This window comes from Phalacrocorax aristotelis, chromosome 2 (assembly GCF_949628215.1).
Source record: "Phalacrocorax aristotelis chromosome 2, bGulAri2.1, whole genome shotgun sequence".
Taxonomy (NCBI): Eukaryota; Metazoa; Chordata; class Aves; order Suliformes; family Phalacrocoracidae; genus Phalacrocorax; species Phalacrocorax aristotelis.
Genome location: NC_134277.1, coordinates 68,627,723 through 68,651,197, shown reverse-complemented (window position 1 = coordinate 68,651,197; position 23,475 = coordinate 68,627,723). Strand labels below are relative to the sequence as shown.

Below are 23,475 nucleotides of genomic sequence, written 5' to 3'. Positions count from 1 at the left end.
CTTGTGTGTTTTATATAGCTTTGTTGGTTGGCTTCATTCTTTGCTGAAGCTGCTGAACTTCAGTCTTTTTTTTCCCCATTTAAGTTGTTATTTGTTTTCCAAGAGTGTTTCAGCAGACTTCTGATGAACAGGTGAAGAGTTTCCCAGGGAGCTCTCTGCATCTTGCAGTCATATTAATGTAATATTTTTAGCCCTGCAAATACTTTTATCTTATAAATAGTTTACACCCTGAATTCAGAAACTGAATGAGGACGGTACTTTGAGCCAGGGCTAACTTACTAGACTAAGAATATGCTTTGGAAAGGTTTGTTGGTGTGTCCCATTTTGATATGAAATCCATTGATTTCTTCAACTCTAAGTCTTTTAAGCATCTTTGAACACTTATATCTCAATTACAGTTGGATTATTTTTTGTATGACATTGGTTTAGGTCACACAAATGATCCAAACATCTGCTTCAAAATGCAATTTTAATTCCAATTTATTTGAGATCTTACTAAAGCAATTTCATATTTTGTAATATACAAATGGATATATTGTTTTCTTTTTTCTATCTATGAAAGCAAATGTATTCACAGCATGATATTGAATGTATTTTTTTGTCTTTGTATTTCTTCTCACAAGTGCTGTGTCACACAACCCCAAAGGGTGGCAAGGGCCAATGTCCACTTCACTGAGGGCAAAATTTTGCCTTTTACAGTAATCTGAAGGACTGTGGTGAGACACTGGATGTGAGGGTTGAGAGCCCTTCACTTTAAAGCTGTCAGTTCTACACTGTCTCCCAGTGCTTCAAATGATCAGGTCTTACATTAGTATTAGTTTAAGTTTTTTTCCAGTAAAAGAGAAATATTTTTTCAGTACTGGTACAATATTACAAATGGATCAAATAAAGATGTCTCAGATTCAGAGTCCAACAAACATGTGGCTCCAGAAGTGTCTGTGAAGTTTCTTTTGAACCCCTCCTTACCCTGTATGCAGGTTTGCTTATTAGTTTTAAATAGGGTACTTGGTTTTCTTACTGTAGACTGTTAATTGGAGATTTGAGCATTTAGCCTTTTAGGCTGCTGGTTTAATTATGGTGATGTGTGAAATATATCAGCAAAGCCTGTTCGTCTATGCCAACGACATTCGTTAACTTAAATCCATTTCCCAGTGGGCTGATGCATGTCTAAGGCAAATTGCAACAGCAGTGGCATTAACTGTCTCAGCCCAAAGCCCATGAAGTGAATAAAAATGGAAGCCAGGCTAGCTTTTAAGTTCCTGAGAACTAAGTGACCCCTGCCATTAAGACTGGGAGACACAAATGAGGAAATGTTCATTTGAGCTGTATTCTTGTGCATGAGCAACATGCTGCAGTCTCCGTGGCTGGCAAGCTGTCACCCTTCATTACGTGAAACCAACATGAAATAAAAGTGAGAAGCCTCAAGTAAATGCAGAATCCACAGAGAAGGCTTTCCTATGCATGGTAAGAAAGACGTGGTCTGAACTACTAGGCTGAGTGGCTGAAAGAGAAGAAGTCAAGAACTACTTTACGTTTTGGAGAAGGAAGTCAAGATATGGAGGAATGCGGTGGTGAAAGCAAGCAGGAATAAATGTGGGTTTGAGACCCAGCTTAGGGGAGCAGACATATAGAACAGGGTGCTTATTAATTTTTTTAAAGTCTATGTTTCTAACGCTTTTTTGGTGTGTTTGTTTCTCATTTCAGATTGCCTGTTTGGTGTCTGTTGACCAGTTTCAGTTATACAAGAGGCTGAAGTTTGAACGAGGTGGGAACATTTCGGTTTCTGTTACCTTCCTTTTTTAAAGTGTCAGTGGAGAAGCAGTATTACATACTGCAAAGTCAAAGCCTGTTGGGTGAGTTAAGGAAGAGACAGAGAAGATGTCTTTGTTCTGAAACAGTTTAAGAGCAGTCACCAAGTCTGACTGTGCTCCACGGACAAATTTGAAATTATTTCAGTGGAGCAGAATGAACAGAATAGAATCTTACTGAAATACCATGCTTTTACTCAAGCTTGTGGGCAACACTCTCACATTGTGTGCCTGAGGGTCCATTATTCTTCCTGTAGCATGCTCATCCTGGGTCCTTAAGATGGTGGTTGTACTTGTGGAACTAGACAAGGTGCTAGAGGCTGGTGCAGGGTGCACACAGTCCTTTCATATATCCATAGGGATTTTCAGAACTTCTGCAGGGGGACAGACCCTGCAGTGTGATGGGGGCTTTTGCAAACGTCCCTGCAAGAGAGTTTTTATTATGTAGACGCCTCATGTGTGTTCATCTAATAGATTTTAGTTTTTCCTGAGGGATAATTGGACCCATCATTACTGATTAAGGCCTATTAGTAAAGAAGTTTGAAACTGAAGGACTTACTGGGGCAAAGCTTTCCTATGCCAGAGGTCAGCCTTCAGGAGATGGTTCCTTGCCAAGGCTGAACAAGAAACTTGCTAGTCAGAAAGATGAGGTCCCTTGCTGGTTTTAAAGACTGACACCAACTTGGAAGTCTCAGCTGGAAGTTGCAGCGTTTTTGAAGCCATCACTCCATGGTAGCTTGCAGGGTAGTGTATCTGGGACTGATCTGTCCTAACTCTGCCTGCTTTCAAACTGTCCTTGAAAGACTGTCCTTAGAAAAGCAAACTTCAGTGCACTCAGGGTTCAGCTGGGAGGGATCCCATGGGACGCTTCCTTGGAAGATAAAGGAGCTAGTTGGGATAGATAAAGGAGTGTTGGGAGTTCTCCAAGAGCTCTCTCTTGGAAGCACAAACCAGTTTATCCACTGTAAAGGAAAGGGAAGTAAGCAGAGCAAGAGGCCCCCTTGACTCAACCACAAACTCCTGGGTCTACTCAAATCCAAAAGAGAAGCATACCAGAGATGGAGAAGTGCAGGATTATCCGTCGAGAGCTACAAGGGCATTGCCAGAGCGTGCAGAGATGCAGTTAGAAAAGCAAAAGCCCAGCTTGAATTGAAACTGGCTGTAGATGTCAAAAATATCAAGAAAGGTTTCTTCAGGTATGTCAACCACAAGCAGAAAAAGAAGGAAAACCTAGGCCCACTGTTAAGCAGACTAGGAGAGTCAGTCACCAATGATGCTGAAAAGGCAGAGGTCCTCAACACTTTCTTCACCTCTGTCTTTACCAACACTGTTAGGTCCCAGTCTTTGGGAACGAAATTCCCAGTTGATCCAAACACAGACCCACCATCAGTGAAGGAAGAGTTAGTACATGAATTATTACAGGACCTTGACCCCTATGAATTGATGGGCCTGATGCCATCCACCTGAGGTTGTTGAGAGAGCTGGCTGACACCATTGCAAGTCCACTCTCCATAATTTTTGAGAAGTCGTGGAGAACGGGGGATGTCCCAGAGGACTGGAGAAAGGCAAATGCTACCTGTATCTACAAGAAAGGCTCAAGGGAGGATCCGGGTAACTATAGGCCCATCAGCCTTACTTCAATCCCTGGGAAAGTTATGGAATGAATCCTCTTGGGGGCCATCTCAAGTCAAATGAAGCACGTGATTGGGAAAAGCCAGCATGGCTTCACTAAGGGCAGATTGTGCTTGACAAATCTGGTGGCTTTCTACAACAAAGTGACTTGCCTGGTTGACATGGGGCGGGCACTGGACATTGTCTACCTGGACTTCTCCAAGGCCTTTGATACGGTCCCCCATGGCCTCCTTGTGGAGAAATTAATGCGTTATGGCCTAGAGAAGTGGTTTGTGCAGTGGGTGGGGAATTGGCTGACAGGCCACACCCAAAGGGTGGTGGTAAATAGCTCTTTTTCAAACTGGCAACCTGTCACAAATGGGGTCCCCCAGGGATTGATATTGGGCCCAATATTATTCAACATCTTTATAAGTGATCTGGATAACGGGATCAAGTGTAGCCTGATCAAGTTTGCAGACAACCCCAAATTGAGTGGGGAAATAGACACTCCAGAAGGGAGAGCTGCTCTGCAGGAAGATCTGGATAAGCTGGAAGAGTGGGCCAACAAGAACCTTATGAAGTTCAACAAGGAAAAGTGTAAGGTCTTGCACCTGGGAAAACATAATCCGGGAGCGCAGCACAGACTGGGATCCACCTGGCTGGAGACCAGGTCTGTGGAAAGGGACCTGGGGGTCCTGGTGGACAGAAAGCTCAACATGAACGAACAGCGTGCTGCTGCGGCCAAGAAGGCCAACAGGATGCTGCGTTGCATCCAAAAGGGCATCACCAGCAGTGATAAAGCAGTCATTATCCCACTCTACTCAGCGCTTGTCAGGCCACACCTGGAGTACTGTGTACAGTTCTGGTCCCCACTATAAAACAAGATGGGGACAGGCTGGAAGGAGTCCAGAGAAGGGCCACCAAGATGATCAAAGGACTGGGAAGCTGCCAAATGAGGATAGGCTGAGAGAACTGGGATTGTTCAGCCTTGAGAAAAGGAGGCTTAGAGGGGATCTCATCACTATATACCAGTACTTAAGGGGCAGCTACAAAGAAGATGGAGACTCCCTTTTTACATGGAGTCACATGGAGAGGACAAGGGGGAATGGACACAAGTTGCTCTTGGGGAGATTCTGATTGGACACAAGAGGAAAATTTTTCACAGTGAGGACAGTCAACCATTGGAATAATCTCCCCAAGGAAGTGGTTGACTCACCACATTGGACACTTTCAAGATTTGGCTGGACAGGGTTCTGGGCCATCTTGTCTAGACTGCACTTTTCCTAGAAAGGTTGGACTAGATGTTCCTTGAGGTCCCTTCTAACCTGTGATTCTGTGACTGTATTTGTGTTCTTGCTTTGCATGCATGCTTAGATGCAGATGGATTGGGAATGCGAACGAAAATGCAGAGGTTCATAAAAGTTAGGCACAGTAATGCACTTGAAAAGATGGTCAGGTAGAAGAATATATGGGTTTTTACAGAATCTCATCTGGCATGAGTCACAGTAAATGACTATGAAGTACAAAAGCTGCAAAATGGGTATACCCAAGTATGCCCCAGTGTTCATGAGCAGATGCAGATTGTAGCTATGATTTGCAGGCATTCACGGCAAAAGAGAAAAAAAAATCCCAAACCCTGCATTCATTTTTTATTTCTCTCCCCTGTTTTACAACCTTCTGATTTACCCTTAATTCCTGAGGAGGTCTGTCCAGTTCATAAGCCAAGCAGTGGTTTGTCTACGGCCCTAGACAGTGGAAATCAGAGCTCATGATATCACCATATTAAAGGGTTACAAAAGAGGGACATTATTGCAATACATTAACCTGTTTCATGTAAAACCTTTTTTTAACTGAAGACAGTGAAACTAATGATTTCCTGGTATCTCCTCCTCTATAACTAGCCAAAGCTGAACTCATGATCTTTTGTCCAACTCTCTGTTACATCACTTTTTTTTTTTAACTGCCTCCCACAGACGGAAGCCTGAAAATTGTCTATTTTATAAATCCTCCTTCCCTTTTCTTTCTTGCCTAAGTCTGACAGATCCTCCTCCACCTCCACTGCCTCTCTTCATGATGTTTGTAAGATCTGACCTTTTTCCTGTATGATGAGTAAAACTGGCATCCACGTGGCTGGCCTAAACCCTAGCATTTTTGCCTTGCCTATTGGCCCCAGCAATAAATCCAGCTTACTGATGCCTGGGAACAACATTTCCTGTTAACTCAAGCTCTGACCTGGACATGACCACTAATCCCAGCCCCAGCCAAGACCTTTTGCCTATCCTGGGTTTAACGCTGCCCTCAAGGCTAACCTTTTTGGACTCATCAGCTGGATCTGGCTAATGCTTTTGCTGGCCTGAAACTCTGTTCTCAGACCTGACCCAGACTGACAATGCCTGCCCCAACCAATGCCAATGTCGTCCTGAAGGTCTTTTTCTGAAAATAGCAATAACCCTTCCTGACGGCACCTGCTGGGGCTGAATTCTGACTTGGAATCTGCCCAGGCTCTCCCAGCAGTTGAGATCTGATATGGGCCATGTGTCTGTGTCAGCCATAGTGCAACTTAGCCTTTTTCAAACCTAGTGCTATGCAAAGCCCAGGCCACCACTGCCTAACTCTGCCCTCACCCATGGGCTCTCGCCAACCACAACCATGTGTGCCTCATGATCCATTCTCACACCAGCCCTAAGCCAAACTCAGCCATGGCTCCTTGACCTAGCAGCAAAAGCAGTTCATCGATCTTTGTGTTATACTATCGGCCTTTCCCTACAAACACGTGAGCTCCAGTCAGGATGCATTCCAGTGGGCAGGGATGATATCAGCCAGAAGCTGAGCCAAGTATATGGCCATGAATTAATTTGGTTTACTTAATGACAGAGAACAACTTGAAGAACTGAAATACGGCATAATAGTAGCATTGCTTTCATCAGCCTTTTAGGGTTCATTTAAAAATTAAGAAAACCTTTATATGCTAAATGTTTTGAGCTCCCTTTTCTTCTTAGTTTTCAGGTTTTTTTCTTCAGACCAGTCGCTGGGGAAGAGCTAACTCAGGCTTGCTAGGGTTTTTTTTTTGTTGCTGGGGAGAAGGAGGCAGTGTGGTAAGGGGAATAAATGGAAAGCAATGAGTTTTCCAGACCTTGCTGTACTATCTTCTTTTCCATGCCTGCAAATGCAATAAGCCAAATTCTGATTCTTAAACTAGGCAGGTACTAAGGTGTCCTTCATGACTTTTGCTCTGATCAACAAAGCTCCTTATTCAAAACCTTCAGTTTCCTGTATTTACACCCTTCTTCTCTCAGCTTTATTCTGTTGAGATATGGGCTCTTAGCTTCAGCACCCCCTTTGCTTTACTAGCAATGCCGGAAATAAATAACCAGCTCCTTGAGTAAGTCCAAAGACTTGCATTTGCTCTGTAGTCTTTGCTTAACAGTCTTCAAGTGGTTGGTAAAGCCAATGCTTCTCACTCTTCCAGACATCTTCCATCGCGAGATGAATTTTGAGGAAAATTTTGAAGACCTGAAGAAAGACTTATACATCCATACCCCCATCTGTGCTAGCTATTTTAGTAAAATAGTTTTTCTCTCCATTTCTTTGTTGTTTTTTTAAAAAACATGGACAAATAATATTGGGTGAAAACGTAGTGAGAAGTATCACAGAATCACAGGTTGGAAGGGACCTCAGGGATCATCTAGTCCAACCTTTCTAGGAAGAGCAGAGTCTAAACAAGATGGCCCAGCTCCCTGTCCAGCCAACTCTTGAAGGTGTCTGACATGGCTGAGTCAACCACTTCCCTGGGGATACAATTGTATATCTGTAGACACTTGTGTGGTTTAATATGAAATGCACTGAAAATATTCTAACCTCTCGTGTTTTTTGTGTTCTTAGAATGCAAATGTTTTCAGGCTTAAAACCAAGTTTTCTTACATGTCTGTAACTTCTCTGCATCCAGTCAGGACCTAGCCACAGAGCTTCCGTGCAGCATATTTTAAAAGAAGGGACAGGAATTGTTCTATGCCTGTTTGGGATGGGGTTGATGTGGTCATCAGAAGTAACAAAACAGGAATAGGGTATGGTTAGGACATATGCCTTATATTCCTGCTTCTGTGGTTATTGCCCAATAGGCCAAATGGTACATGGTGAGAACCTCAATTTTATGCCCGACTGAAAAGTAGCCTATTTTAAAAGGAGGTGTTCCTCAATTTCTGTGAAAGCCATAGGCTCATCCTTTCAGTGAGTACCTCTCCAGAGCCAGAAATTCTCCTTTCTTCATGGTGCTGCATTTCCCCTGTCTGTCTCCCACATCTCACCTGCTTGCTTGCATGTTTTATGAAAACTGACCAGATCCTTGCCCGGTACTGGCACTGTTTGGGAAGGCTTTCCTCTTGAGAGTGGAGCAAGTGTGGCTGAACTGGCTGTGGGGAAGCAGGAGAAAGGCTCGGGGGAGAAATGGCCTAACCAAAGGATGGAGCTGCTCGTCAGAGCAGTATGAGATAGCCTTTTTCCTTTTTTTTGGCTGCTCCTTTTTAGTTTTTTCTGGTTTCGCTTGTACTCTATGGTAAACCATACAGTATGAGACAGCACGGATTGCAAAACACCATCTGTAGGTTCTTTGTAAAATGGAGGAAGTGGGAGAGGGGGGAGTTTCATCTCATGCATTACATCTTGCTGCAACAAATTTGTAAAAATCAGTAAGATTTACAACCCAACTCCCCTCCTCCCAGTGATGTCAAAACCAGACATCCTGTCTTCCATCCAAAAACAGAACAAGAGAATTTAGGTTTCCAAATTTGAGTATGTTAAGCAGGTGTCTGCAGGAACTGCACTTTATCTCATTTTACCTGCTGTTCAGCAACAGAAAGCATACAGAACCTACTGCGTGAAGACTTAAATGCAATGGCCAGTACTAGGCCATGGTCTTACCCAGTCCAGAGTTTCTTTTAAGAGACACCAAAGGAAGCTACAGAAATAATGATTTCTCAGTCAGGACACTATAGAAAAATGTAAAATGGCTTGTACTGCCCATCCATGTGTCTCTTTCCTCCCCACAGATGAAGCTGCAAACTATTTTGTTCTGACTTTCATTCAGTAGAAAGCAAAATGTATGTTTGTTTTGGGGGACAAAGGAAGCACATGCAAGAAAATAAGAGGAAAGAAGGCAACTAGATTCATTGAGTGGCTGGAGGTAGATGGGACAGGTGTTTTGCTGGCACTGCCTAAATTATAGATGACAGCCTTTGCTGTCATGTGGAAATGTAGATGTAGAAATTCTCCACATCTGTCAGACCACTCTGACAGAGACTTTAAAATTACGAGTAGTCAGAGCATTGTGTACCTGTGTGTCCTGCAGCCAGTAGAGAGGATTATCATCCTTATGTGGCTCCTCACTGTAAGAGTCCTGGACACACGGGAGGGAGAGAGGGATGGCTTTAAAGAAACTGGAAGTATTCAAGGTGAACAGATAGGTTTGGCATACTGGAAAAGAACTGAGTTTCTAGTGCACGTTAGGTTATGAAGTTCGCGTGGTGTCCTTCTCCCCAGGTGTTCATGCATGTGTGTCTAAATGCTTGAGAGCTTGGGGGGGCAAATTTTACTCTTTCAAACACGTTTCTTGTTGTACAGTTTCTAATTTCTGGATATCTGGACACTGAATTGATATCACGTTTTCATGTTGACTGAAACATCTGCTAGATATCTGTCCACCAGCCCCCTTCACTGTGGGCTACCAGCAATCTCCTGCAGATGAGCGGTGCAGGCAGTTGGGTGTGCATAGGAGGAAGTGCCTTCAAGTATTTCAGGAAAACTTGCCAGAGAACATATGTCTGGGGCCCTTGTGCAGCCTTTTGTTCCAAGTAGGACAATATTTTACCTAGACGTACAGGAAAACTTTGTAATAGCTTTTGACACCTCAAAGTCAGGCATTTCCAGCTGTTCCTGAGACATCCCCTCCATCTGTTTATTTTCAGTGGTGGTCCCAGAGAGCTCCCAGGGGAGGAGGAGATGCAGGTAGCTCCTGTAGGCATGACAGCCCTTTTCCAGGGAGGCTCTTCAGGGTGGGAGTGTTTGGCTGCACCTTGTGGACTTGAGCAATATAAAGTGCACACAAAATGGACACCCCTATCAGTGAACGTGTTCCAGCTGGGTTTCTGTTGCAAGCTGAAATTCACTGAAGAAAGGTTGGGGAGTGAGAGGAGGAATCAACATCCATCATCTACTGCCATTTCTGTAACTCAGTGTCTCCACCCTGAATCTTGCCTTAACTATTGTAATCTGATACCTTACAAATAGTGATCATATAATAAAGTGAATATTAATTGGAGTTTGTAGATAGAGGGGACAAAATAAGGCACGGTAAGTGACTTGACGTTAATTTAATGACAGCCCTTCTGCTGCTTACATGAAAGATACTATGTGGCTTGGACACGTGAAAGACATGGAATAGCCTAATGTCACAAAAGACGTGCTCCTCAGCATGCAGCAGTTACATTTGCCTTTTGTACCTCCTTATAAAGACAAAGAATATGTCCCCAGTCTTGAGATGCTGCTAGTGCAGCTGCCTTAGCAGAGCAAAACTGCAGACCTGCCTGAAGAAGAATAGCAGGCTCGAACGCCCATGGGCATGGGCGTGGAGGGCTGCAAATTCCCCACCCACACACAGAACTGGGTCTTGCGTACCTAGACACACGCTACTGGAATGAGAAGGGGAATGTATAAACAGTTTTATTTCTCTGTTACATTTCAGAAGTCCACTTGGACCCCCAGAGGACATGGTGCCCTGCAGCCGACTGCCAAACGGTGTGTCATATTGCACAGAGCCAGTCGGGAGCGCCAGTGCCGGTGGAGTGCCCAGCTTGCCGTCTGACGTTCTGCTCCTCTTGCAAGGAGGTGTGGCACCCGCAGAGCCTGTGCCAGGGAAACCAAACTACACCAGTGCTAACTGAGCAGGGGTAAGAGGGGAACCCATGGACACCATGTGGTCTTTTGATTCTTTTTGGCCCAGAGGGCTAGCTCTGTGCCTCGCATCAGTTTCATGGAAAGGCTTCCTTCTAGCTCCTTAGGTACATCTCTGAGACTGTCCATCTCTCCTGGTGTTTCCTAAATCTAATTCCAATCTGATTATTATTTTAAATGATACATTTTACTTTTTAAGACTTCATATTATTTGGGTACTTGCCAAGTTTGGGTTGCCACTGACACTTCTGAAAGGCGAAGCCCTCCAGGGCTTTGAATCTGCCTGAAGGCTTTGTTTACATGCTAGAATTATGACTTGAGCCCGTACAAAAAAATCCGATACGCTAATATTCCAAGATCCAAATTTTTCTTATACTGTGATTAAAAATCACCCCTGCTTAATATTTATAGAATCTCTGCCTACACAAATCGTAACTCTTACGCAGAGTGGGTGTAAAATGTCCCATTTGGTGTGGGAAATCTGATCTATGTTCGTTTTGCATTGGTGTAAATGACGTACAGATAAGGTTACATAAGGCATTAATCTACAAAAAGAAAACACTTTTGTGTTTATATTATGTAATGTCTGTTTTCAGAATCAGATTACATTCAGTCATGTGTGTTCAAAGTTTTCTATCATTTTTCTTGCAAGAAATGAAAGACTTACTTAAAATTTAAGCATTCTGCTTGCTAGAGGCTTCATCAAATAGATGTTGCCAAAGAGTTCTCACCATAATGTTTCTTCTCCAGGTTTGATCTTTGGCTTTAGTGGAGTTCAAGGCTATTTTGCTCAGGCAGGGACAGTGCTATAAATTGCATAATCCAGTCATGTTAGATTAATTGTGCAAGCTGTCTTACAAAGTGCTTAATTTAATACGATAGGTGATACGTTTATGGGTATAGTGAGTGCTGGTTTTATGTAGCATAAAAGACCAAGGGCATGGAGTTTCACTTTTACATGATATAAATAATCTTACACGAAGTAGTAAGTATACTTCAGTGTGTTGTACTGAATAAAAGCTTCACACATTGAGTGCATTAAGACACAACATTAAACGCTCTGGAAAATAACCACAGTACACATTAGGCAGTGGAGCTGAATATTGACAGTAATTACATTCACATTTCACTTACATATTCCCCTTCTCTTCTAGATCACTTATTGGAACGGAGACAGAAGCACCAATTAAGCAGTGCCCAGTTTGTCAGATCTATATTGAGCGAAACGAGGGCTGTGCTCAGATGATGTGCAAGAACTGCAAGCACACGTTTTGCTGGTACTGTCTACAGAACTTGGATGTGAGTGCTGCAGAAAAAAACAGCTAGATAAAGGGTAACGGGGTTGGGATTGGTCTGAGGGCCTGTACAAGCTCTCCACTAACTAGTTGATACCCTAGTGTATGTCTTGGCTCAATTCAGCTTCTAACTTCATTTCTTTCTCTCATTCATCCAGTGCTTTTATTTATTCTTCTTCTATAAAGGATTATAGCCATGTCTGTGGGTCCCATGCTATTTCTTTGAGGAAAATGCACAGACTGGTTACTTTCTGGAGGTCCATTCCAGTGCAGCCTTTCTCTGATTCCCTCTTCCAGTGCAGTAAAAATAGTGTGGTTGAGAGCCAGGAAGAAAGTGTCTTCCACCTGCTCCAACTGCAAGGGTCACAGCACGTCCAAAAAATGGTATGGTACTGGGTGAAGAGGTTGCTTCACGGGCGGGTGCATTAAGAGCTCATATGGACTAGGTCTCCTTTACTAGTCCATCTCTAGTGCCGTGTTTGCTGAAGAGGATGATTGATTAGTAGGCTTGAGGATAGAAATGCTGGGTTATGAAGTGCAGGTTGTTAGTTATTTCTCAGGTGATAGCAACTAGTCTCTACTCGTATGGACTTCAAGCTTCCTAGCAGGATTAAGAGTACAGGAAATAATGTGCTCATGTATGTGACAGCTTCTCTTTTTGGCACAGTCATCAGTAACAACTGTAGGAGTGTGAAAAGGACTTTACCAGCACTTGAAAGAAAATGTTAGATGCTGAATGGCTTTTCTTCTTTTTTGTACTCCACAGCCAGCAAACAATGAGACTTCCTCTTTCTTCATTGCTCCTTTTCTCAGCATGCTAAACAGGTTTCGCTTATTGTTATGTCCCATTTCTGTGTGCGTGAGCGTGAGTGTGTTTTTTCAACATGACTCTTACAGCTTGCCTCAGAGTACGTACAGTACACAATGATTGCTTAACACCGTGCTGAACTGGAAGACTGTCAGATTCTCACACTCTTCAGACATGCCCTTACTAAGTTTTTGTCACTTCAAAGTTTCAAAGAAGAAAGAAAAAAAGAAACTGTGGATGTGTGATTCAAATACAGTTTTTCTAAATGTGTAGGGTTACAGTAGCTCCAGGTGTAGATGAAGGTCATACCTGCAGAGCCAAATAGTAGGGCTGAAAAATGAAAGAGGAAGCAGCGTCAGGTTACAGCGCAGTCCTCTAGGGCAGGGTAATGCAGGGCATTAGTCACCTTCTGAAGAAAACCATTGAAAATTTAGTAAGTATTACTAGGAAAAGAGAAAAGAAACAGGGATTTCCTACTTTTTAAATATTCCTGTTAAGTGCAGGAAGAAAATTACTCTGAAGTGCAGAGACAGCAGGAGAACAGAAAGTAGAAGTACCTTAGGAAGATAATCCCTCAGATTGCTAGCTTTCAGTAATATCTGCTGTTTATAGGCCCCTCTGTCATCACTAAATTACAGACTAGGAACTTCTGCAGCAGGTGCAATGCATATGCTTATGGTTTTTAAAAGTGTGTGGGGAAAGACACTATACAATAGCTCAGGTTCCAAACACACCACACTTTTTGAAACTGAAAGCAGTTTCTCTAGATAATTATTTGGAAAACAGGTGAACTTGTCTACTGGCAGCTGGTAATTTTAAAGCAGTGTCAGGGAAGTTGTATTTCCAGTCCAGTCTTGAACCTCTCCCCACAGTACTGTAACCTGCTCTTACATTTTTGCCTTTTGTTTTTCAGAACGATATCTTCTTAAGACATTACGACAGAGGCCCTTGCAGAAACAAGCTGGGCCACTCGCGGGCTTCGGTGATGTGGAACAGAACACAGGTGTGTTCCTAGTCAGCTGAGCAGAGCTCTCATGCATGCATGAAACAAACAGATTTTACCCTTCAGTAGAGGACCAAGATGATTATTTTCATGTTTTCGTCTATTTTTTGTGATCTGTGCTGTGCTTATGCATGCACATGTGTATTTTATTTTCCACATTAGCTAAATACATATTTTTCCCCACCATGTCTTTTAGGTTGTGGGGATCCTCATCGGACTAGGTATCATAGCATTGGTGACCTCTCCCTTGCTGCTCGTGGCATCTCCATGCATCATCTGCTGCATTTGCAAATCTTGCCGAAGCAAAAAGAAAAAACACAGCCCGCTAACAACCTAAAACTCTGTGTCTGTTTGAGGCTCCATCTGTACAGCATATGTATGTGAGAAAGCACAATGGTTGTATTTTGGTGCCATACCTACCAAATAATACTCCCCTTTTTTGCCAGTTCTTGGGATAAGTGCCTATTCTTTACAGGCTACTCTATCACTAACAAGCCCCAGTGTGGGGAAAGTTTAGATAATTGTGCAGTACGTATGGTATAGATTTTCACTTTCTAAAAGGAAAGCAGGGCACCATTCAGTAGTTCATACCCTTAAATATGAGCCACCTTTTGAGACTGCTAGAACTTTACCATCTTCCGTCAGCTGCACGTGACTTGATCCTGCAGTATTACTCTGCCTTTGCAGACCCAGTTGTTAACGTCATGTTTTCTGTTTGTTCTTGGTGATGCTCAGATTTCTCAGAAAATTTTTGGTATTCTTTAAAAGTGGGAGAAGGAAAAGCCTAATGAAGTTCTGCCTGCTAGCTTGCATCCTGTTAAAGGTATCAAACTGTTAAGAAAATATCTTTGACAGTGTCCTGTCAACTGGCTACCATGGCGTTTCTTTCAGCATTAAAATCAATTTGATTTATACTATTGATCTCAATTATAGAAGTAAACCCAACAAAATTATTTCTAAGAGAGGGCTCTCTCTTGAAAGACTGGACTACCCTGTGAAAGCTGTTATTTTTTCAGATCAAACATGACATATCTACCTTAAAATACAAGGAGTGTGCATATTTCCCTGCCATTGGGCATGCCTTTTGTCAGTAACATGGGTATAGAAAACTAACCCTGAAGTTAATGTTTTAAGAAAGGCCATGATACAGTTCCTGTTTGTGTGCAGTATTGGGATCTTGGTTGTGTGTATATAGAGTGGCCACACCGGCATGGATACACAGAGTACATATGCACAATTTATTTTCTAGGCAGTCATATTTTTTTCAACAGTTTACATGGGGTAGCAGCAAGAACCCTGTTAAAAAGTTACTCAGACCAGGCTGAGCCAAATCCTACTTTAAAACCTTATGGACCTGCTGAAGTGAATACTGGAGAAATGCTGTGTAAATGTAAGCTCCATCCATTGGTGGGTATTTCTTCTGTCCCACTCAAGGTTAACAAACCCTGTTACCGATAATTTTTAGTTACTCCGAATCTGAAAGGCTGTCATTTAATGAACCCTTCGTTTTCATTCGGTGCCTCACCACCACACTGATTCAGACCCTGGTATCAGTTACACCTGTATAAGTTCACTGAAACCTCACTGAAGAGCTGGAGTTACCCCAGGCTTGCTCAGGAGCAGCTGACATCAGACTCTGCTCTCTGGAGTTTGTTTCCTTAATGGCTGGTGCTCCTCACAACCCTGGCTGGTGGTGGCTTTTGGTCTGGACCCCCGTCTGTGCATTTTATCTGTGGGAATTGATATGAGTTTGCACTATAGATTCCGTTGTCATTCCAGTCCCCTTTCGGTAAGGGCTGCAAGGTTTAAATGAGATGCTCAGCCTGGGCATCGTGTCGGGCTCACCTCCACCGGTCTGCCCTCCTCCATGCACACAGTGCGAGGCACCCAAAGAGTTCTGTGAGGAGCGTCTTTGCTGTTGCATTTGGCTGAGCCTCAGGAACTTTGCCTTCTTGGCAGCTGTAAATGTGACCTTTTTTTGTTTAACTTCGCTCTCTGGTTACTGTAACAGAAGTGGTAGATGTTCTTACTTTAAGAAAGTATAGTCTGTTGAGCAGACTAGCAGGGACAAAAGCCTTAAATGATATTGTCTGTTCTACTTTTTAATTGATTTCTTTTATAAATACTGTCTGACTGCTACCAGTCATGACTAGAGGGCAGGCAGTACTCGCCAATGTGAAAAGCTGTATTTATTCTCCATCCACAGCTTCGAATGGAAGCAGAAAGGTAGTCAGTACATTCTAAATACACAGTGCAATGCAGGCAACTGCCATTTATAATAGAGAATGTTTTCTGTATGTGTTTTCTTTAAAAGTGGTAATGGTAGTGCTTTGGGGTACTTGTGACAGATTAAGGTGTCCAGCCCTTGGCTTTGCACTATTTTTCTACCTATGTTTTTATGGCACTACTGTCATTTCAGTTTTATTTATGAACTTGCAGTTGAGAGTCTTACTTAACAAAGCCTCAAGGACAAAGATATAGGAGCTATACAGTCTCTTTAACCATAACCAGCATTGCAATGTACCAATATCCTTTGCATGTTAAAATTTGTGGAGTTTTCATGTTTCGTGGTCTTACCTATGTCCAATGCACCTTCTGCTAGACCAGTTTCTTTCTTTGTCCTCTTCCTTGTTCCCTTGGCCTGTTTTTGCTAAAATGCCTAACGGAATGAAGGTGTCTCATAGTTTTTTCATTAATAGTGCTTGTTAATGAAACTGCCAAGTTCTTTACCCTGTAAAGAAATGCAACTGAAGGCAGTCATCTTGCCCAGAATGCACTAATGGATACAAGGTCACCATTTGTATTTAATACAAATTTGACCTTTTTCAGTTCTTTAAATGTTGTCTAAAGTTAATGCAGATCTCTCTGTAGATTGGGAACTTGTTTAAATGATTTGAAGGGTAATATTTTATGAAAGCATTGTATATATGCACGGCTGTAAAGTCAGGGAAAACAGCACTCTTCAGCTTATTTTTAACTCCTCAGTTTGAGTGCAGAGTAACTTCTTTCTGAGACTAATACCCACAGAGCAGAAGGAAAGCGTGCCTTTTCCATGTGCACATTTTACTGCTGGTGCCAGTTTAGGTGCCTGGTGGGGGTACCAAAAGTGGTAGAAATTCAGTATGCAGATGTTAGCACAACCTGACAGCCAGAATGCCAGTCCAGACATCTAAGGAGCGTGTACGCTGATTAGTAGCAGTGGTCCAGGCTTTAGCTGGGGGTCTTTACATAAAATCTGGATAAAGAGAGCATGAGCTACAGGCACACCTTCCTTTGGCTGTGTAGATGCAACAAATTGACGAAGAAAGGAGCTCTAGAAATACTTTAGAGCTTAAAATAGAAGTCTTACAAAGATTGTTTTCTTTAAAAGGTGGTGCCCAGTGCACCATGTATCCTGGCATTTTCATTGCATTGGGCTACCTGAGCACATGCATTAAGTGGACCCTGAACAGGCCAGCACAGGAGGACACACTAACTCTGCCAAGTAAAGCTGTGCCTGTGCTGAAGTGGTGGGAGCAGTAGGGCCCTGTTGACTTTCTTTTCCAGAAGGCAGCTATTTAGCACCAACTGTTTGTGCTCACAGAGTTTTCAGAGAAACATTTTAGCAAGAACCTTTTTACAGTATTGGTTTTTGGTTTGGGGTTTGTTTTTTTTTTTAAACTGTATAAGAAAAATTAAAGTCACTTTATAAGGGATTTATTGCAAGCATGACAAATAATACTAAGAGAAATTAGGGAGAAAGAAACAAAAACAGGACTTTGACTACTTGTGACTCTTCTAAATCAATGTATCTGTAAACCTACCCTCTTGAACCCCATCTGTGTGATGTGGTGCATGTTAGTACGACGCTTCACTGCTCTTATCAACTCTCTTCTTTCTCCTGTGGCAGGTCATCTGGTGCGTGGGTAGCACCCAGGGGAGAGCTCAGGGCTGTGGCAGGGCAGGGCACTATGCAGGAGCTGGAGTCTACGACACACCACCCACCCTGGCTCCATTGCCAATTTGCCCTGGGGCCTTTAACCACTGAAAGAGACCTTGGGGTTTGTAGGCTGGTAGCGTTACATTGATAGTGTCCACGGACGTCTCCCTTGGAGAACAAAAGTGGCAACTACACTATTCCCTCTGAACATGGGGCATTCAGTCCTTCTGAAGATTGGGCTCTCAATGATTAAAGATTAGATCCTAAAATTAGACTGCAGTGCTATAAATCTGGATTTTTACTGCAGCCGGCCACACATGTCCATGGCCCCATATCTCCTTGTAATTTCATGGCAGTCTCTGAATCTGTGTCAAATATAGCTGAGGATCCCACTCAGCATCTCATGTCCTTGTGTTAAAATGAGGATGATGATGCCTGCTCCCAAAACCACTTGTTAATAAAAAGAAAATATTTGTCATGCCATAGCATAAGTACTTCCCTGCAGTATTTATTCTAGGACTATGGGAGGTGGTCAATGGTGCTGTTCAGTATTTGCTGATTTATTAATGGTGCATGGGTTTGCTTACCTCAAAAAAGGACATGAGGGGTAACAGTGATTAATGTTGCTACAGTGCTTTAATGATGCTAAATGCTACATACTGTTGTCTGTCCTGTAACATAGTATAAAGTCCGAAGATAAGTTTATAATGTATGTCATTTTTACTTGAGTGAACTAAGAAAAACTGGATATTACCTTCATATTTGTTTGCAGCTATACAAGTAGACAGAAATCAACTGCATTTCCACAATGGGACAATGAAATCAGCTTTTGGCTGCTCTGTTCTCCAGTACCACAGTGGGTGGTTGTGCTGTAGTGCCTGCCGCTTTAAAAGTTTGAAATCGTTTTGCACTGTAATCTCCTTCACCCAGTCACTCTCATCTTTCTCAGACAAGTTCCTTTTATGATCCTATTTTTCATCCTCTATCTCAGGCCAAAGATTCTTAGTGTGAAATTAGTACAATTCTTTGTACGAGGATAAAAACCTTCCCACGATTTTCTCCCAGGTATTAGTAAGAAATCTGATGCTGAGATAAATGACCAAAGATAGAAATTCCAGGCTTGGCTGGTTTAGAAAAACTCATTCAGAATTAAGAAGTTGTCTTGGAAGGCCTAAATAAGGACTGCTTTGTTAGAGCTCATAGGTGAAGGAGCCCTACAGCTTTTCAGATTCATGGGAGAGATGCTTCTATTGTCGAGCAGACTTTTCTGGAAATGTGCCGGGGAAAAAATCTACATCCTATATACATATTTTTATTATATAAATCAAAAAAGCTACTCGTGTATGGTTTCATATTTTAGGGATACAAATCCCTTGGAGGCTTTCTAGGTTGTGCTTATACAGAAAGATAATTTTAAAAACACACTAAAACGGTTGAACAGAGTGTGCTAGTTATAAAAGTTGTAAGACATCTCTCACACATGAGCGTGTAGGATCAGACCCAGATTTACATGGCTGGTAATAAAGATGTGAAAATTTACCTCTCCTGGAGCAGCGAGAGTTGACTCTTCTGTGGTCTGCTGGAAGCTGAACTTACTGCTAAGGTTCTGGAAAACTTGAGTTTAATTTTTATCTGTCCTCTAGTTAGTAAAGTAACGAAGTGAGAGCTCAATGGTCTTGCTGAACAGGAAGCCCAAAGGTCTGTCGTGTGTCACTGCACTCAAGTTAATCAGAACCAATGTGATTTTATGATTATAATTTATACAATTCATATATAATTTATAATTAGTAATTATAAAATATTAATTTTTACATATAATTGCCTTTTATCATATGATAGATTTATTTTTGTTGCATTCATACGTGAAGCCTTTCTGCTTCCTGTGGAGAAGGTCATGGTGTTCCTGGCAAGGTAAATTCCTATGATTTGGTGCAGTCCACAGTAAATATTTACTGTAATTTTTTAGTTATATCAGAGGTTTTGTTATGATCCCACAAGTTAGTTCTTTGAATCAAGCAAATTTCTATTGTTAGGAGAGGTGGTTTCCTAACAAGGAATTTTATTGACCATCACAGTTTGGGCTATACGAGATGATACTGGTTGACAAGGTCCACCAGATTTTTAGAGAACATTTAGAGAGCCTCCTTCTTTCCCCTTCTGCCAAAGAGGCTTTGTCTTTTCTTGGCTGAAAATTAAGGACTTCAGACATTTGCTTGTGCCTTCTGCATGTCCAAACAGAAGCAGCAGCTTCGGGGGCCACGTGCCGGGAGATTTCAGACAAGTTGAATGTGTGGTGCTGCAGCACATGTGCAGTGAGTTGCTTAAAATTCAGGAAGGTGCCTGAGCTTTATGGTTTGCTGGGGCCCATGCAGTGGATGTGGTGCACAAGGGACTCACCCAGGCGGCTTCATGAGTGCGGTGAGCTGTATGGTGCTGGGCCAGTGCTGCACTGTCGCCGTGATGCCGGGCTGTCTCACCATGCACAAGCATATCCCAGAGTTTCATAGGGGCTGGATCTCAAGCTGGCCCTTTCCATAGCCACCCACCCACCCCTGAACTCCCCAAATTCCACAGCGAATTTCTGTTTTGTTTTTCAGTCTCTGCTACTGGCCTGTTTCAGTTTCAGAGAGACCTCAGTTCAGATGAGTTATTTGGAGCTCAGCTAGTCGAAGCATTCACTTTGCCTAGTAAGCAAGTCTTGTGAATGAAGAAAAGCAGAACTGCTATATACTACACTGACATTAGCGTCACAGGCGCCAAGGGTAACCTTGTGGGAACCGTTTAACTGCCTGAGCATTGCTTATTTCTGAAAAAAACCCTGTGTATTTTAAATACAAGTGTGATTCGAAGTGTTCGAGTCTGACAGCAGGGTGTGTTTCTGAGTGCTGATGTGGGCTGGCAGCAGTTGTGGACCCCCATCCTGCCCGGTCTGAGGCAGGTACTTGGCTCTGCGCGTTGCAAACAGAGGCACTGGGTTTAGCCAGGCTATTCGCAGCGCTCCCAGCTCTTCTCAGTTTAAGTTCTCCTGGATGGACTGATGCTGCTTTCAGATGCATTTGTTTGAAATAAAGCCTTGGCTTGAGAGGAGCAGGAGAGAGGGCACTTCATTGCTGTGCGGGGCGAGTGGCACAGCAAGGAGCAGTTTCGTCTTGGCAGGAGGAATTGCATTCCTCTCCACAGGGGCAGCTCTTCTTCTTCTGCGGGGGAGGGACGGGACTTGTCTCCTGCGCTGCAGCACACAGGGGTAGATTCCTGCTCAGTGTCTAGGTGTTGTTTCCCCGGTACCTGTTTAGGCTAACATTTTGTTTATCTGGGTTTTTTTTCTTTTCCTCCAGGTAATACGCTTTCTTCACCACTTTTCTCCTGGTGAAGGGCAAAAGAGTTTGATCTTTGTAAGATTTGTTAAAATATTTTTATGTTTATAAGAGGAAAGCTGATATGTATAAAGAAATAAGTGCTTTTGTAAATTTTTTGTTGTATGATTCAGCATTTAAACGTTTTACAGATGCAATTTTTTGCACTCTCTCTGCATATATTCATAAAAATATATTTATTTTCTGTCTTTAAGATTTACTTTGGGGTTTTTTCTTCTAATGTTATAAAGTGCCGTATGTGCAACATTAAAAAATTAGTGTAAAACATCGTCTCATTTTGTTGTATTTAACTGCCTTTAAAAAGATGAACATAGAAAATTCATGGGAAGAATTTGAACACATCTGGGGTGCTTAATGGGAATTTTGAGGATAAAAGAGGATAGAAAAGATGGGATCAGAATCTTGACTTTTATTTACTTTTGCAAAAATAATTACGTTAAAATCCTTTTGAAGAGGGTGGGGCAGGCTCTGGGTTAGCTCCTGCGCTGCTGCAGTGGCGTGTAGATGCCACAGCAGTGGTGGTGTTTCCTCTCTGTAGGTGGGCTGCAGGTTTACCATAAATCTGCCCCCTCGCAAAGCCTGGTGGAGACCACCAGCTGGGGAGTACCAGGAGCAACCCAGAGGAGCCGGAGCTATCTCAGGCTGTGGGTGGGGGAGGCGCGCGAGGCTGCATAAAGAAAAGTCTGTTGCTCAGGGCATCCTTTCTCTTCCCTTGCTCCCTCAACCCTACCTGTCCTTGCAGCAGGGTTAGGCCTCCTGCTCTGAGTTTCTAAAGCACAGATAAAACGCTACACCCTGCCATGTAATTTCAGATATACATGCTGCTTCGTTTTCTCACACACCCACATCCTGCAGTGCTTATGAGAGACAATCACAGCTGTGTTTTGAGCATCACATATTAATGTGATGTTTACTATTAAACATTTCCAGCTTAACTACAAGTACTCAGCATTTGAAGGTAGGGTTTTCCACCTGGGTGACACATCCTTGAAAACCCAGCATGCTCTCTGTGAGGCCTTTTACCTCAGTAGAATGTCTGAAAGGTCTTGAGAGTTTTGCCTCTGAGAACACGTTTTGAGGGTGGAGGAGAATGGCTAGAAGGCTGCTTTCACCTCAATGTTGCCTTTGCAACATCATCATCATCATCATCATCACATACTGCTCAAAGTTTCGGTCATGCCTGTACAGTTTTTTTCCCCACCAGTTTGCTCAGAGCAAATTCAGCACTGATGTTATTCCACTTAAACACAGTCATTTTATTTATTTACTTTTTTGTGGCTAAGGCTCTGGTCTTGTTCACTGAGTGTGCAACAAAGCAGTGGCAACACATCTGTCCACACAGTAACATAGGTGACGTATTGCAGCAGACCAAATGTTCACAGCACAACACTTTTCCTTCAGAGGATCTTGCTGATTACTGACGAAGCAGCTTTGCAGCAGGTGTGTGTCAATTCTGTCAAAATCATGATGGACACCAGCTGCTGGCAGCCAACATGCCTGGTGCCCTGCCAGCCTACCAGCTGCCGGTGGTGGGCAAAGTGCCCAGCTCCCCACCTGGTAGACAAGTGAACTGCCAGCTCTTCACCTGGCAACTTTGGAAAAAAAACCCAAAACTTTTCCAAGAAAAATTTGACATTTCTGAATTTCTTCCCAATTTTAAAATTCCAGATCAGATGAGTCTGAGCAATTTTCAGCAGAGCAGAAAGTCCAGAGGCTCAGTGACTCCTGTATGGTCACCTCTGCTTCCACGCACACTTGCTCTTCAGCAGAAATGGGAACTAATTATCACTTTCAGTTCACTCTTTTGATGTGTGTGGAGAACTGGCACTCGCCACTACTCCTGCCAACCCAAAGGTCTTCTGACCTGTTTTGGGGGGAGAAAGAAAAAGTCAATTTCTTCAAATTTGATTTGATCCCAGCTTCAATGTGCAATTCTTCTCCCAGTTCCTGTACTTGTCACACAGACTAGCTTTCTTCAATAGCCTTTCATTTCACGGTTATTTGTAACGAAATCCTTGGATTTTAAACTCCTCATGTTTTGGAGGTTACAAAAAATTACCATTTACCTTCTTAAACTCTAAGTGAATAACAGCCATCCACCCCGCCATGCCCACACCCCCCTTCTGCACGGGGGCGAGTGCTGCCTTAAACACTACCCTCAGCCTGATCCATCCTTCTAGTTTGACAAACACCACCCACGTCACCCTCGTAAAACACCTCCTTTGGTCTCTCAGCAAGCAGGTCGACATTTTTGCTCCGGGGTGACCCTGTGGGTGATGCTGCCCACCCTATAATCGTTCTGTCATGCTTCTCCACAGGGCTTGTGACTCCTGGGGATGTTTCCTCCTCTGTAGGCATGGATGGCCTTGGAGAAGGATTGCCCTTGCAAGTACATTTTCCAGTGGCCTTTGAGACTGGTGCCTGTGGGGTGGCTCCTTTCCGTTTCAAGTTCTACAGCCCTTCCAGTCTGAAAACACTTTTTGGAAACCAGAAGTCACTGAAAATGATAGCAAAAAGCCTTGTGTTTCTACAGAGCTTTCCAGATCTGTATTTAAAAAATAAACCAAAAAAATCCCCAAACCACATACAAAATAATTCTTTTCAGAGCAAACACTCTCTATTTGGTACTATGGCTTATTTCTTGCATGGCACTCCTCGGGCTGACCTTCTCAGCCCAGAACCCAGCTTAACACCTATGCAGTGAGAGACATC

General features: G+C 42.9%; 1 protein-coding gene across 3 annotated transcripts in view; it reads left to right on the top strand.

Annotated features, from left to right (window-relative positions):
• RNF144B (ring finger protein 144B) overlaps positions 1-14,381 on the top strand; it is an 89,814-nt gene extending 75,433 nt beyond the window's left edge. For all 3 annotated transcript variants that reach the window (XM_075083931.1, XM_075083930.1, XM_075083932.1), the window contains exons 4-8: positions 1,705-1,765; positions 10,156-10,360; positions 11,519-11,663; positions 13,381-13,470; positions 13,667-14,381. In XM_075083931.1, coding sequence (XP_074940032.1) covers positions 1,705-1,765; positions 10,156-10,360; positions 11,519-11,663; positions 13,381-13,470; positions 13,667-13,807 — 642 coding nt within the window. In that variant the 3' untranslated portion in view covers positions 13,808-14,381. The remainder of the gene's footprint in view (positions 1-1,704; positions 1,766-10,155; positions 10,361-11,518; positions 11,664-13,380; positions 13,471-13,666) is intronic.
• Positions 14,382-23,475: the final 9,094 nt, after the last annotated feature.